This window comes from Centropristis striata, chromosome 22 (genome assembly GCF_030273125.1).
Source record: "Centropristis striata isolate RG_2023a ecotype Rhode Island chromosome 22, C.striata_1.0, whole genome shotgun sequence".
NCBI lineage: Eukaryota > Metazoa > Chordata > Actinopteri > Perciformes > Serranidae > Centropristis > Centropristis striata.
Window position 1 is genome coordinate 5,102,561 of NC_081538.1, and position 12,309 is coordinate 5,114,869.

Here is a 12,309-nt window from a genome sequence, read left to right on the forward strand (position 1 = left end):
GGTGTAGGAGGATGAGGAGGACAGGTCTGGAGGAGGGGTGGAGGGCTGCTTTGGAGGAACGGCCAGGGGCAGAGGAGCATGGGAAAAGGAGTAGGAGGAGGGGGGGACGCAAACGGACATGCTACGACTTCGACGACGGCGCAACGCAGGCTGGATGACCGGAGGGGGGGGGTGATAGAGGTGGGTGGGGAAAAACAAACAAAGAAATTTAAACACACAAAAAAGACAGAAAACAGCAGTAAAATGATAAAACACAACCAAAAAACATATATATGAAAACCTTAAAGTATGTCAAGAATATGCAAACAAAATCAAATATATGATGAAAAAGCTAAAAAGTAAATACTAAATCAGTTTTACATTTCAATTTCGTAAAAAAAAAAAAAAGAGAAAACCTCAATCTGTAAAGAGAAGATCATTGCATCAATTAACACATTTTTTTGCAAAACCCGTACACAAACTGCACAATAACACAAAGGAATATAAATGAACTTGTGAAAAAATGCACAAAAGACAAATCAAACTGAAATAAAATGACAAAAGAAACTAAAATAATACAACTTAAAACAAAAAATAACCCAATGTCCCAAACAGAGAGAATAGTTATTCAATATATTCAGTTAAGCAGTTATTAGATTTGATTAACCGAGTCAGTTTTTCGACACAGAAATGACCTTTGATGAGGGAATAAGCCTAATTAGAAATGTCCTAAAAATAAGCCAAAACCATCATTAAATTATTCAGTCAACCAGCCAACAAACAAACTGAATGATCATCTATTAAACAGAATCAGTCAGTGTAGGTGCTGGCAAACTGCAGGTCAGATATTTGGAGGCAGAAGGTCACCAGATGGAAAAGTCTATTATGGGAAATTAAATAAGATGTTCTCATAATACTTTAGCTTATACTTATAAAGCTGCCCTTGAGCAAGGCGTTTGACTCATCTGCTGCTGAACGTAAGCCAGTATGCTCAGACTACATTCCCTGAGTAAACAAATAACTAAGTGGAACACTTCTAATTTCTGAATGAATGACATAACATGCTAAAGGTCAGCTAATCAGGAGGATTGCACAACTTTTTCACGACATTAAGCTTTTAGTAAGTAAGTTTGAACTCAATTTTGAGTCTCTTCGAACAAAAGTGTGGGGAATCAATGTATTATATACATATTATAATATTGTAAATAAACAACAACCTGTGCATTTTCATTTTCAAATATATCTCTAAAATGTGCATTATAGAAAGAGTTTTATACCATTTTTAAAGGACAAATATTTCTTCAAATTGCCCCCAAATTACTGAGCATGCTGCGTGTATAACTGAATCACTTGGAGACATCTGATTAAAATAACAACAACATGTAGTGAATAAGACTACTATATTCTTCCAAATATGATGCTCCCGCATGAGCACAGTAAAAAGCATGTTTCCATGTGATTCCAAGAAAAAATGCCCAACTATCAAAGTATGAAACAAGCCTTAAATTATGAAAACAAAGAAATATATAACATATAAAACATAATAGTAACTGAATAAACAACAAATGCAGCAACTAGATGAGGAAGCATTTAGAAAAATATGTATTTTAACGCACAGAATGAAGAGGAGAGAGAGAAGGAGAGAGAAAAAGGTGAGAGAGTTGAGGGAAAGGAACATTAAAGAGAGTGACTGAAGATGAAATACATCAGAAAATGACAATGAAAGTGACTAGGCTGGCTGAGGAAAGACTGACTACTTAGCTGACTGACAAACTGAATAAATATCAGAATGTGTGATTAACTTAATATATACTTGATTGTATGGAAGCTACTTTTTGCCAGTGTGACGAAAATAAACCCCAAGATCCTGCAAGTCTGGTGGAATTTTCTTAATAACAATATTTTCAAGCCATTTTTAATTTGAGATACAAAGTTGTTCATTTTAAAAGATTAAAATTATTTTTGAGATGATAAATCATTATTTTGAGAATTTTTAAAATAATTTTAAGATACTACGTTATTATTTTGAGAAAATTTTTCATTATTATGATGATAAAGTTTGACATTATTTGCAATACTAAGTCATTATTATGAGAATATTTCTCATTATATTACATATTTTTATTTAGGTTTCTTGTAACATAAATGCTTATGTCTGTATAAAGCTTTTGAAATTAATGTGTATATTAAAAAAAAGAGACAAGGCTTCTTGTTATGAGAAAGTTTCTTATTCTCTATTTTAAGATATTATGTCATTGTTTGGAGAAGGATTCCCTTTATTTTGCAAAACTAAGTCATTATCTTGTGAATGTTTTCCATTATTTTGTGATACCACGTCATTATTTTCAGCAAGTTTTATTTTTTTTTAGCAAGTCTCTCATTATCAAGATATTTCTTCATTATTTCAAGAAGGTTTCTAATTGTAATGACTTAAAGGATCTCTTTTTTTTCATCACAGGGCTAAGTTTTTATCCTGACATTTGTCTAAGTGTCTCTAATATTGGCTGACAGATTGTGTTGCTTTCTTTCTGCACAATGCTGTAGGTCAAAGCCTCAAGAGACTAGAAGAAATCAAATACCTTGTTGTACTTCTCTTCCTCTGGGTCAGAGGTGATCCTCTCCAAATAAAAACCCATCAACAGCCTGCTCTTGTGTATTTAGTTCAACAAATCCTCCCCAATTCCCCATTCTACTCACGAACACTGCAAACTTCATTCCCACTCACTTCAAAACACAATGCAGAGCTCACTTCAAACTGTCGTTTTCAGCACAGACGTGAATCAGACCGCTCACAGATGTGCTGAACACGACCTCATGAGTGCAAGTACGACATCGCCACTCACCATTGGCTGCAGCGGCTGGGCGTAGCCTGGGTGCTGCTGCGGGTTAGCGGAGGGGGTGGAGGGGTAGGGGGTTTGGGGCTGTGAAGGGGGGTGGGAGGAGGGGGGGCAGCTGTAAGACATGGTCAGCTGACCCAGGTGGGGGGAGTCTGAGGAGAAAACTGAAGAACCCTGGCCGCTGTCCAGACCTCCTTCAGCTGGCGGAGACAGAAAGAGATGTGTTAGAGCAGGGGTGTCAAACTCTGGCCCGCGGGCCAAATTTGGCCCGCAGTATAATTTTATTTGGTCCGCAAGGCAATACCAAATTATTATATTATTATTGTACTATAAAAAAAGCTGACCCGCCGGTATTATACGGCGCATTAACCGCTAATACTAGATTTATTATTGTTATTTTATTTTTAAATGTATTTACCTGTTGAAAAACTTTATTTTGATATTTAAATCAGAAGGATGCAAATAGAAAAGAGGCAGACGATTTTTATTTAATTTTATTTAATAAATTAATGACATTGATCTGTTTTTTATTTGAAATTTGATTTTGCATATCTGCACTATTTAGTTATATATTGTATGTTTATAAGCGTTGCTGGTTCCATATTTAATGTTAAAGCAAAACATGTTTGGTATATATTAAAAGGTTTATTTGTTCAATGTTGGCCCGCGATTTTATTCAAGTTTTAAATTTTGGCCCATTGTGTATTTGAGTTTGGCACCCCTGTGTTAGAGCAGCGGTTCCCAAACGTTTTTAGCTGCGCACCCCCTTCTATGTCCCAACCGTGTTGATGCACCCCCAATCCCCCACACCTTCAAAAAAAACAAAATGCAATAAGCTTTTTTATAGCCATATTAAAGGCGGCATGTTTAATCATGCTCTAATGAGAACACACATAATTAAATAATCACCATCACAACAATGCGCTCTCGCATTTGAATTAACCTGAAACACAGTTTCAATATAATGCAACAAAGTTATGCGCAAGCTTCCACTTTTAAGAGCAAAGAGGATGATGACAGGCTCAGGATCAGAGGCAGAAAGCACACAAGTTGGGGAAAATGTTATAATATTTTGAGCCGCGTTGAACAAAAATTGCAACAAGTTTAAATGAGCGTGGAGCTAAACAACCCGTCATCATAACACAGGCTGGAAAAATGGAAGAAGATAACTTCTTCTACGCTTCATTTTAAGATGAAGTGCATTTTGAATAGCCTGCATTTATTTATTAATTAATATGACAGTTTTTGATTTTACATTTTACAAAGGAAATGTTTATTTACACTTCTTTATTGTGTGGGGGAAAAAATGTAATTGTGTAATTATCAGATTTTCATCTCGCGCACCCCCTAGCGGCAGCTCGCGCACCCCCAGGGGTCCACGCACCACACTTTGGAAATCCCTGTGTTAGAGGATACATCAGGAGGGTCACTTTTCTGTCCTGTCACTCCTCCTAAAATATCTAATATCAGAGTAATGATTTGACCAGAAGCTCATTAATTACAAAGAAGTACTTGGCAACTATGCATATATATTCATTTTCAACTCCTTTTATTTTGCTGGTAGCCTTGGTCACAAGGGAGCACAAGTGGTTATAAAAAGCACAACAATGCATGAGCAGCTTCAGTGGCATACAATTAAAGGAAGGAAGAATTAATAGTAAGTCGAATGTGTTTTTTTACTCTACAATAGGATGTAGATGTTGGCTGTAAATTGTGTGCCGCACTTGAAAGCAAGTCAACAATGGCTGCTGCTTACAGGAAGACTTTGACAATATGATACTGGAATAACCCTCTTGGCTCATGATGGATGTTTTGTTAGATGTATGCAGTCGTTTGTCACATGTTTTTAGAGATGGAACACAGTTGTACTTATATAACTTATGCCTCATGATAATTTTAAATCATTCATCGCAGATGCTTAATATATAAAGATGAAACATGAATGGGTTTCTAATGAATCATACATTAGCATGCCATCTGAATATCAAGATCAGATGGAAGATGTGTGCAGAGCTTGATGATGCCGTGCTCTACAGTATGTCTGCTGTCTGTAGTTTGTCTTACATGTGTGTGAGATGCCGGCCTGCTGATAGAGAATCTGCTGCTGCTCCACTTCTGTCTCCTCTGCCTCCGTCTGCAGACGAGCAAACACAAGCTGGGGTCAGAGTAGAGAACATTTCTCAGGACAGATAAATCTCACGTTTGTCTGCGCTCCCTCTGGACATGAGTCCACATGGTCCAAATACAAACTTCTACAAGTGGAAAAAGGAACATGTGGAGTCCGACTGCCAGCTGGAAAATGTCCTGAATGCACATTTCCAATAACCTGATGTGCCAGATGGTTTATTACACAGAACCGTTTGAAAAGCTGTCATTGGAAACTGTTACCACTCAAAATACCAGGTAGGTGATTGGATGAACCATCTGCCCATCACAGGCCAACCTCAACGAATTTCGATCAACGAACCATATTATCAATCTCTTACTGACGGTTCATTTACTATTTTTCGAAAAAGACAAAACCATCTGAAGCGAATGTAAAAACTTTTATGCACACTTTTGAAAGTTTTATCGAATTTTTGTGTTTCCATTAAGCTTTTCTCATGTAAATGTTCAAAATTCGCATAGAAATTAGTTAATTACAACAAGACTATTGCTCTTTTGAACAAAAAGTCGTTTGTCGGAACCTAACACGATGATTTTTCGTGTAAAATCACAAGATGGGTAATGCTTCGGTAGGTTTTCTTACAAACTTAAACCTTAAAACATCCTTTTTTACTTCTTATCCATGTGTTCAAATAACCAATCAATGTTACAAAGCTACACATACTGTCATGGAAAAAATTATTAGACCACACTTTTCCTTCAATTTGTTGTTCATTTTATTGCCATTTTCGATTTTTTGTTGATAAGAACCAAAGTCATTATCACGAGAACCATGAAAATGTCTGGATATCAGCTCTTAAATTAAATTCTTATTAGCTATTTTTGCTGTTATCTCTATTTTTGTCCAAACAGATGTACCTTTAGTTGTACCAGGCATTAAAATGAACAAGAAATTGAAGAAAACAAGGGTGGTCTAATAACTTTCCCATGACTGTATACTAGCAAATTGATATACACAACAAATGAACAACTTTTTGATCTTACAAATATTAAAATATGCAAACCTGTGTGTGTAAAGGTTTGTGCGCCTCTTGTTGCTGCTGTTGTTGTTGTTGCTGCTGCTGCTGCTGCTGTTGCTGCTGCTGCTGTTGTTGTTGTTGTTGTTGTTGTTGTTGTTTCTGCTGCAGCTGTTGTTGCTCAGTCTCCAGTTTTCTCTTCTCCTGCTCCTCTCGTACCAGCTGCCTCTGCTCTCTCTTCCGCCGGATCAGAGACACGCGGTCCTTGATAGCCTTGGCCATGGTCTTATGGTCGGCCTCAGCCACGTAGCCAGACTCAACCTGGGGAGACAGGTGAAGTTACAAATACTCTTCTTAACAAACACACCCAAAAACACATTTCATCACATGTACATCAACCCCTTGCTGTCCATCTCTTCTTACCACAGAGTTCTTTCCATCCAATATGCTTCCCTTCTGTCTATTCTCTTTAGTCTAAGTCCATGACTTTCTTCCACTACTCGTACCATCTGTCCATCCTTTCTTCAGTTCCTCCCTTCATAGTACATACCATTTCCTGGGCCACATCTTCAGGCACGTCCTTGTTCAGGTCAAAGGAGAACTCGATGGCTTCGTTGTCTTTGTATTTGCCTGCAAACAAGTCAATAAACGGCAGTTCAGACAGCTGCGTCTCTGTTTTCTCGGGAAGTAAAATCCAATGTGTGCGTATAATGTTAATGGTTATTTACACAAAAAAGTTCTTGGATTTTTTAGCAGCTAAGAAACACTGCTACCTGCTTATATCTGCCAAATTACGACGGTTAAAAGTATGTGTTAATGGGGCTAAACCCCTGCAAAAATATTCCTATTCCAAATTTCTTCCTCATATGAAATATATGAATTCAATGAAAAAAAACAAAAAAAAACATTAAAAATAGAATTATTTCTTTTTGCCTTTGAGCTTCTTCACATCTTCTATCCTGAGCCAGAGTTTGATAGCAATCATTTCCCCATCGTCCTCCTCTGCCAGTTCAACTCTGACCCCCGTGTCCTCCTGGAAGAATGCGTGGTTCAACAGGATCTTTATGGCATACCTAGAGGAAAAAGAGAAAAACAGACAGATGTAGAATGGAGATTTTACTACTTCAAGAGCAGCATTGCCTTGTGAGCTGCTCTCTGGATAATAAGCTAATAGAACGGGCATGGCATTCATTTATCTGTTGCGAAACACAACACGTTGATAACATTCGTCTGGGGACGGTCTTCCACATACATTTCACATTGTGACAAACTGGATGGCAGTCTGCCAATCATATGACTATTCTTCACCAAGAGACCGAGAAATTCTGCGTGTGCAAGTGTGCAGGAGAGGGAGAAAGTCTAGTTTGGTTTAGTTTCTGAAGCAGTCGACAGGAGGGTACTGTGGATGTTTCTACAGACCCACAGCATGAGCAGAGAGAGAACAGAGGACTTTTTATTTTGGACCAAGAAGCTGTGAATCAGAGCAGGATTAAGAGAGAGGGGGAACATTACCAGGTGTCACACATTCTGGGCTTGACCAAGACTTTCCCCTCATTGAACTTTGGTTTTTGAAACAGAGATAGCTGGAATACTGTTTGTACCCTCCCTCTAGCTGCTATTAGTGTCTAAATCTTCACCACAACAACAGGTTAATTATGTAGCCAGATGCCTAATTCTGTTAAAAAAAAAAAGTTGTATTGAATGATCTTATGCAATTTCTCAACCAAGAAAAATTAAAGTATACCCTTTGAGATTTACCTGACAGTCTTTAATTTATCAAAGCCATTTCGGTCAAACTTAAACTTAAACTAGATTTGGTTGGTTGGGCTGCACAATCTCCATAACTTTTTTTATTTATCTATTTTTTCCCCTATTGTCCAATACTTAACTTTCCAGGTCTTGCTAACTTGTAATATGAACACTAAAATTATTATGAATGGTAATGATCTCTGAATGTCTCTCCCTTTTTTGTCTTTTGTTTTTTTGTGATAGTAAATGATATAAAGCCCATAGAACACCCAAACATACAAAGATCTCAGCTCAGTGTGTGTGTGTGTGTGTGTGTGTGTGTGTGTGTGTGTGTGTGTGTGTGTGTCTCACCTCTCATCCTTGTTTGTTCTGATGCAGCCCTCTATAATTTCCTTCACCTCAGGAATGGCTACCTTGTCAAAACTGCCAGGCTTCACTCCCTGCACACACACAAAAGTAAGAGCAATGAAGAAAAGAAAGCTTTAAGAAAAAAACTAGGAGCTGATCACCCACACACACAAACACACGATATTCCTTCTGTGTTCTTTGAGATTAATGTATAGGAGAGATTCATTGCAGTTCACTGCATATGTGCTGTACATCCATGAACCTCTTCATGAGGTTTCACTTTGTTCCATAAAAGACATTTATGCTTGTTTGCCATTTTTGTTTTGCCTCTGTATGCAGTGCACAATAAAATGAGTCTTCCAAAGGGGAAAACAGAAACACTTAAGTTAAATAAACAGTTTGAAAAAAGAACCAATTTGGAGAGAATCAACTGCCAAATTCCTATGAAATACAGCATGTTAATCCCCATAAAAAGCCAGATATCCTCACAAGAATACATAATTAATTCTGTTCAGAGCCAATTAAGAAAACCAGAGACCATTTTGATGGATAATACAAATAAAAAGCTGCAGCAGGGACTCATTCTGAAGTTTGGCACTGAGAAAGGGCACTTTTGATGGATATAAGGCAAAGAAAGAAATAAGAAAGAAAGAAAGAAGCTATAAGACAAAATATGGTACAACATATGCTGCAGCAGGATTTTAGTGCTGAATAAACATTTTTTGTAATTTAAAAGAAACTAAGAACAAGGAGCCTCTAAAGGCCCATCAGATTCTTTTGGTACACAACCCAAGGCTCTGAGCAGTGAAGAGAATGCAGCGACACAGCTTGCAGAAGGCATCTTAATGACCAACTCATTGTTCCAAAGAGACTAAAGCAAAGTCGAACAAGAAGGGAGCTGAAGCCAAATCCTGAATAAATAAAAAAGGCAGCAAAAGAAAATGACGTGCTCCAAAGAATAACACAATCTCTCCATCAGTCATGTGATGGGTTCAATGCATTTGGTTATTCTGTTCTTTTAAAATCTCACATCTGCAGCTAAAAACAGGCTAGAGAAAAATCAACAAGACATTCAAGTTATCAAAATGGGTTTTCATCCACAAAGCACACAAATACAAACTCATAAAAACAAGGGCGGAATGGAAGCAATAAAAACAAAAAAAACCCAGAAGAAAAAGGTAATTGAGTGACACACAGACGGGTAAAATTAAAATTAAATAAATAAAAGCAAGGTAACTTACCTAAAAAGTACTGAGAGAAGTAGACTATATATTTCTTTTCAGACAGACGGAGAGACTCACTGACTGTTTATCTCAACCTGTTCATGCCAGCAAATGACCACCTACTTTTGCTCTTGTCCTTCAGCTCTGTCTTCCCTTCCTCTTTACTTTCTTGGCCTGTTTCTCTCCTGCAACCCCCCCCAGTTCACCATTACGTAACACCCCAACCCAACTCTCTCTCTCCATCTTACACACACACACACACACACACACACACACACACACACACACACACACGCACACGTGATTCCAGGGCCAAACAAAGTTAGGACTGATGGAGGGAGTAATGGTATTAAGTCCGACAGAAGAAGAGAGGATGAAGGAGAGAAAGCGAGATTTCACTTTAACAAGGCTGATTGGAGGTCAGGAATGTTCCAGAAGGAAAAGAACCATCAAGTACGGCAACAACATTGTATGTGAACATATTGTAAGTACATTCCCGAGAACACCCCGTGCTCTCAGAGGACCCTGCTTTACCATCATACTAAATTACATAGAGTGCACATTGTGATACTGAGAAAATAAGAATTAAATATTGTGTATATGTGGAAAAAAGGGTTGGGAAAAATTTGAAATGTTCATTGAGGTGAATTTTCCCTTTGTTTAAAATAAAAAGGCTAGGTGTTCCTAATATTTTTGCGTTTGTAATTCATTAAAATGATCCAGTGTGTGTTTGTGTCTAGGCTTGGGTGGTATTACGGTAAACCAAGATATCCTGACCATATGATTTTACCGTTAAAAATGTAGCCAGTGCTCTTCAGTCCATGTATTAAACTAGAAATTTATATATAAATACAGTTTTTTTTAAATATATGTAGTGCATAGCAACCACCACCAGAGGTCAATCTCTGAGCAACTTAGATAAGAAACAAGGCGACTTACAGGACAAATAAAACTAAAATGATCCTGTCGCCGCAAAGGAGTATTTCAAGTTAAATTCCTGACTACAGCATGTAGTCAGCAGGATTTTTTTTTTTTTTTTTTTTTTTTACATCATACTGTTTGAATTAAGGGTTTATTTCTTTCAATCCAGAGTTGGTAGTTGTTGGAACAGTGGAAAGACTAAGAGGGGTTTGTTTGTTGTTATTTTGTGTGTTTCAGATGAGTTAACCAATCAATTAACTCAGTCTCGTCTGTCTAGTTCAGTGGAAGAGAGAAACCTGAATTCTGAAGATTTCTGATCTGTTAAATTAGATCAAATAGGGGTAAGATATATTATTTTTTTTCTTCACAAGAGCTTGTGCAACACAGCAATCTCATCGCTGATCTAACACAACTCCAATCAGAAAAAGTGGAGGTAGTGGTTAGATGTTTTCACATTTCAACAAATACTATCATACGTATACTGCATGTCAGGGAAGTACCTGACATCACCGGTTCCAAATTTTGATGAGTTATGACATGGACAACCAGTGTTTCCCCAAGTTCCCCAAGCAGCCTGAAGAGTCCAGTTATCCACAAGAAGAGAAATCAAACCAACAAGGGTTAACTGAGGGTGGATTAAGCAGCGAAATGAAAGGAAGCAGGTGACCGGGACACCCTGGGGTTGTCACAAGGTTGTCTGTGTGTGTGTGTGTGTGTGTGTGTGTGTGTGTGTGTGTGTGTGTGTGTGTGTGTGTGTGTGTGTGTGTGTGTGTGTGTGTGTGTGTGTGTTGTGTGTGACGATAACAAATGCAGACAACAGGAATTGGTTGTTTGAGTCAATGTCCAGCTGACTGAACAAAACGATCTGAGAGACATAATGTCCTCTCGTGTTCATTGTAGAAGATTATTGCTATTAAATTATAACTCAAACATGTACACACAAACAGAGTTGTTAACCCAGAGGCTGAGGTCACACGATAATCAAATTGGTGGTGTGATTTCAATTTTGTACGAGTGGGAGGAGAGAATAGAAAGAGGGTAGGAAAGGGCAGATTTATGGATTAAAATATACGGATTGAAATTTACTGTCAGAATTTATTCTGCACATGAAACCTCTTAAATTTAATTAAGAGATTTGCAGAAATGATGGAAGACAGAGGACTGGTTCTTTTTTTTTTATCTCAGAGGCAATCTTAATCCAAATCCCTCCAATTTGAATTTGCTGGGCAGATAGAAAGGATGGACACCGAAAGGATTTGATCGATTCCATTACTGCAGTCATTCAGTCATTCTCAAAGAGGGGTCAGGAAACCCACAGGGGTCTGTGGCACTCTGCCAGGGGAGCCGTGAAAATGTTTCAAATTTTCAATTAACACATTTTTAAATTACTTTCTTTGGCTTCTACAAAAGGATTGATCATTTAACAATTTAAATTTAAATCTAAAAATAGGTAATGTACTGCGTTCTAACATAAACTATACATTATTTCTAATATAATAGAATCCTACTTGTGTACTAAGCCTGTTTACACTCCATTTTAAAATGTGTCTTAGGTGATCGGATTACAAGTGGTCAACGCTAAATTCAAGTGTAAACAGGGTCCAAGGCACATTGTGATCGGATCACTCAAACCACTTGCTGAGCAGGTCCAGAATGCATCTGACCTCATATGTTTTGTAGTGCTTTAAATGTGTGACAAAGTTGTTGATTTTGTTTGTTTGTCTTAATTTTTACTGCATTTTTACTGTAAAACGTGTTTGAGTACCCTGAAAAGCACTCTGTAAATAAAATGTATTATTAATAAATCCACACAAGGTCTAAGAGTGGAACACCTCACACATTGATGTGTGTGTCTTTCTGTTGTTGAAATAGCTCTTTGCTCTTGATTTGCCTTTGATATTTGTCTAGAAGCAGTGCTACTTTCAGCTAATGTTTATTAATGTCAACCGCATTGTTTTATGGATATTGTGTTAAGATCATGCAATTATTATTAATGCATGTCTAATATCTTTCTAATCCATTTCTCATGTGTTGTCCTTTCACCTAACTAAAACTATAAAAGTGTAAAAAAATAGGCTACATAAAAATAATCCAAGGGAAATACATAATGCGGTCATTGTCATATTCTCC

General features: G+C 37.4%; 1 protein-coding gene across 1 annotated transcript in view; it reads right to left on the minus strand.

Moving 5' to 3' along the window:
- The window catches only part of wnk1b (WNK lysine deficient protein kinase 1b), a 108,629-nt gene that overhangs the window by 35,136 nt on the left and 61,184 nt on the right, over positions 1 to 12,309 (minus strand). Inside the window, exons 6-11 of the mRNA XM_059326445.1 lie at positions 8,039 to 8,127; positions 6,872 to 7,011; positions 6,489 to 6,568; positions 5,987 to 6,259; positions 4,881 to 4,950; positions 2,823 to 3,016 (exon numbers count right to left, since the gene is read on the minus strand). Coding sequence (XP_059182428.1) covers positions 2,823 to 3,016; positions 4,881 to 4,950; positions 5,987 to 6,259; positions 6,489 to 6,568; positions 6,872 to 7,011; positions 8,039 to 8,127 — 846 coding nt within the window. The remainder of the gene's footprint in view (positions 1 to 2,822; positions 3,017 to 4,880; positions 4,951 to 5,986; positions 6,260 to 6,488; positions 6,569 to 6,871; positions 7,012 to 8,038; positions 8,128 to 12,309) is intronic.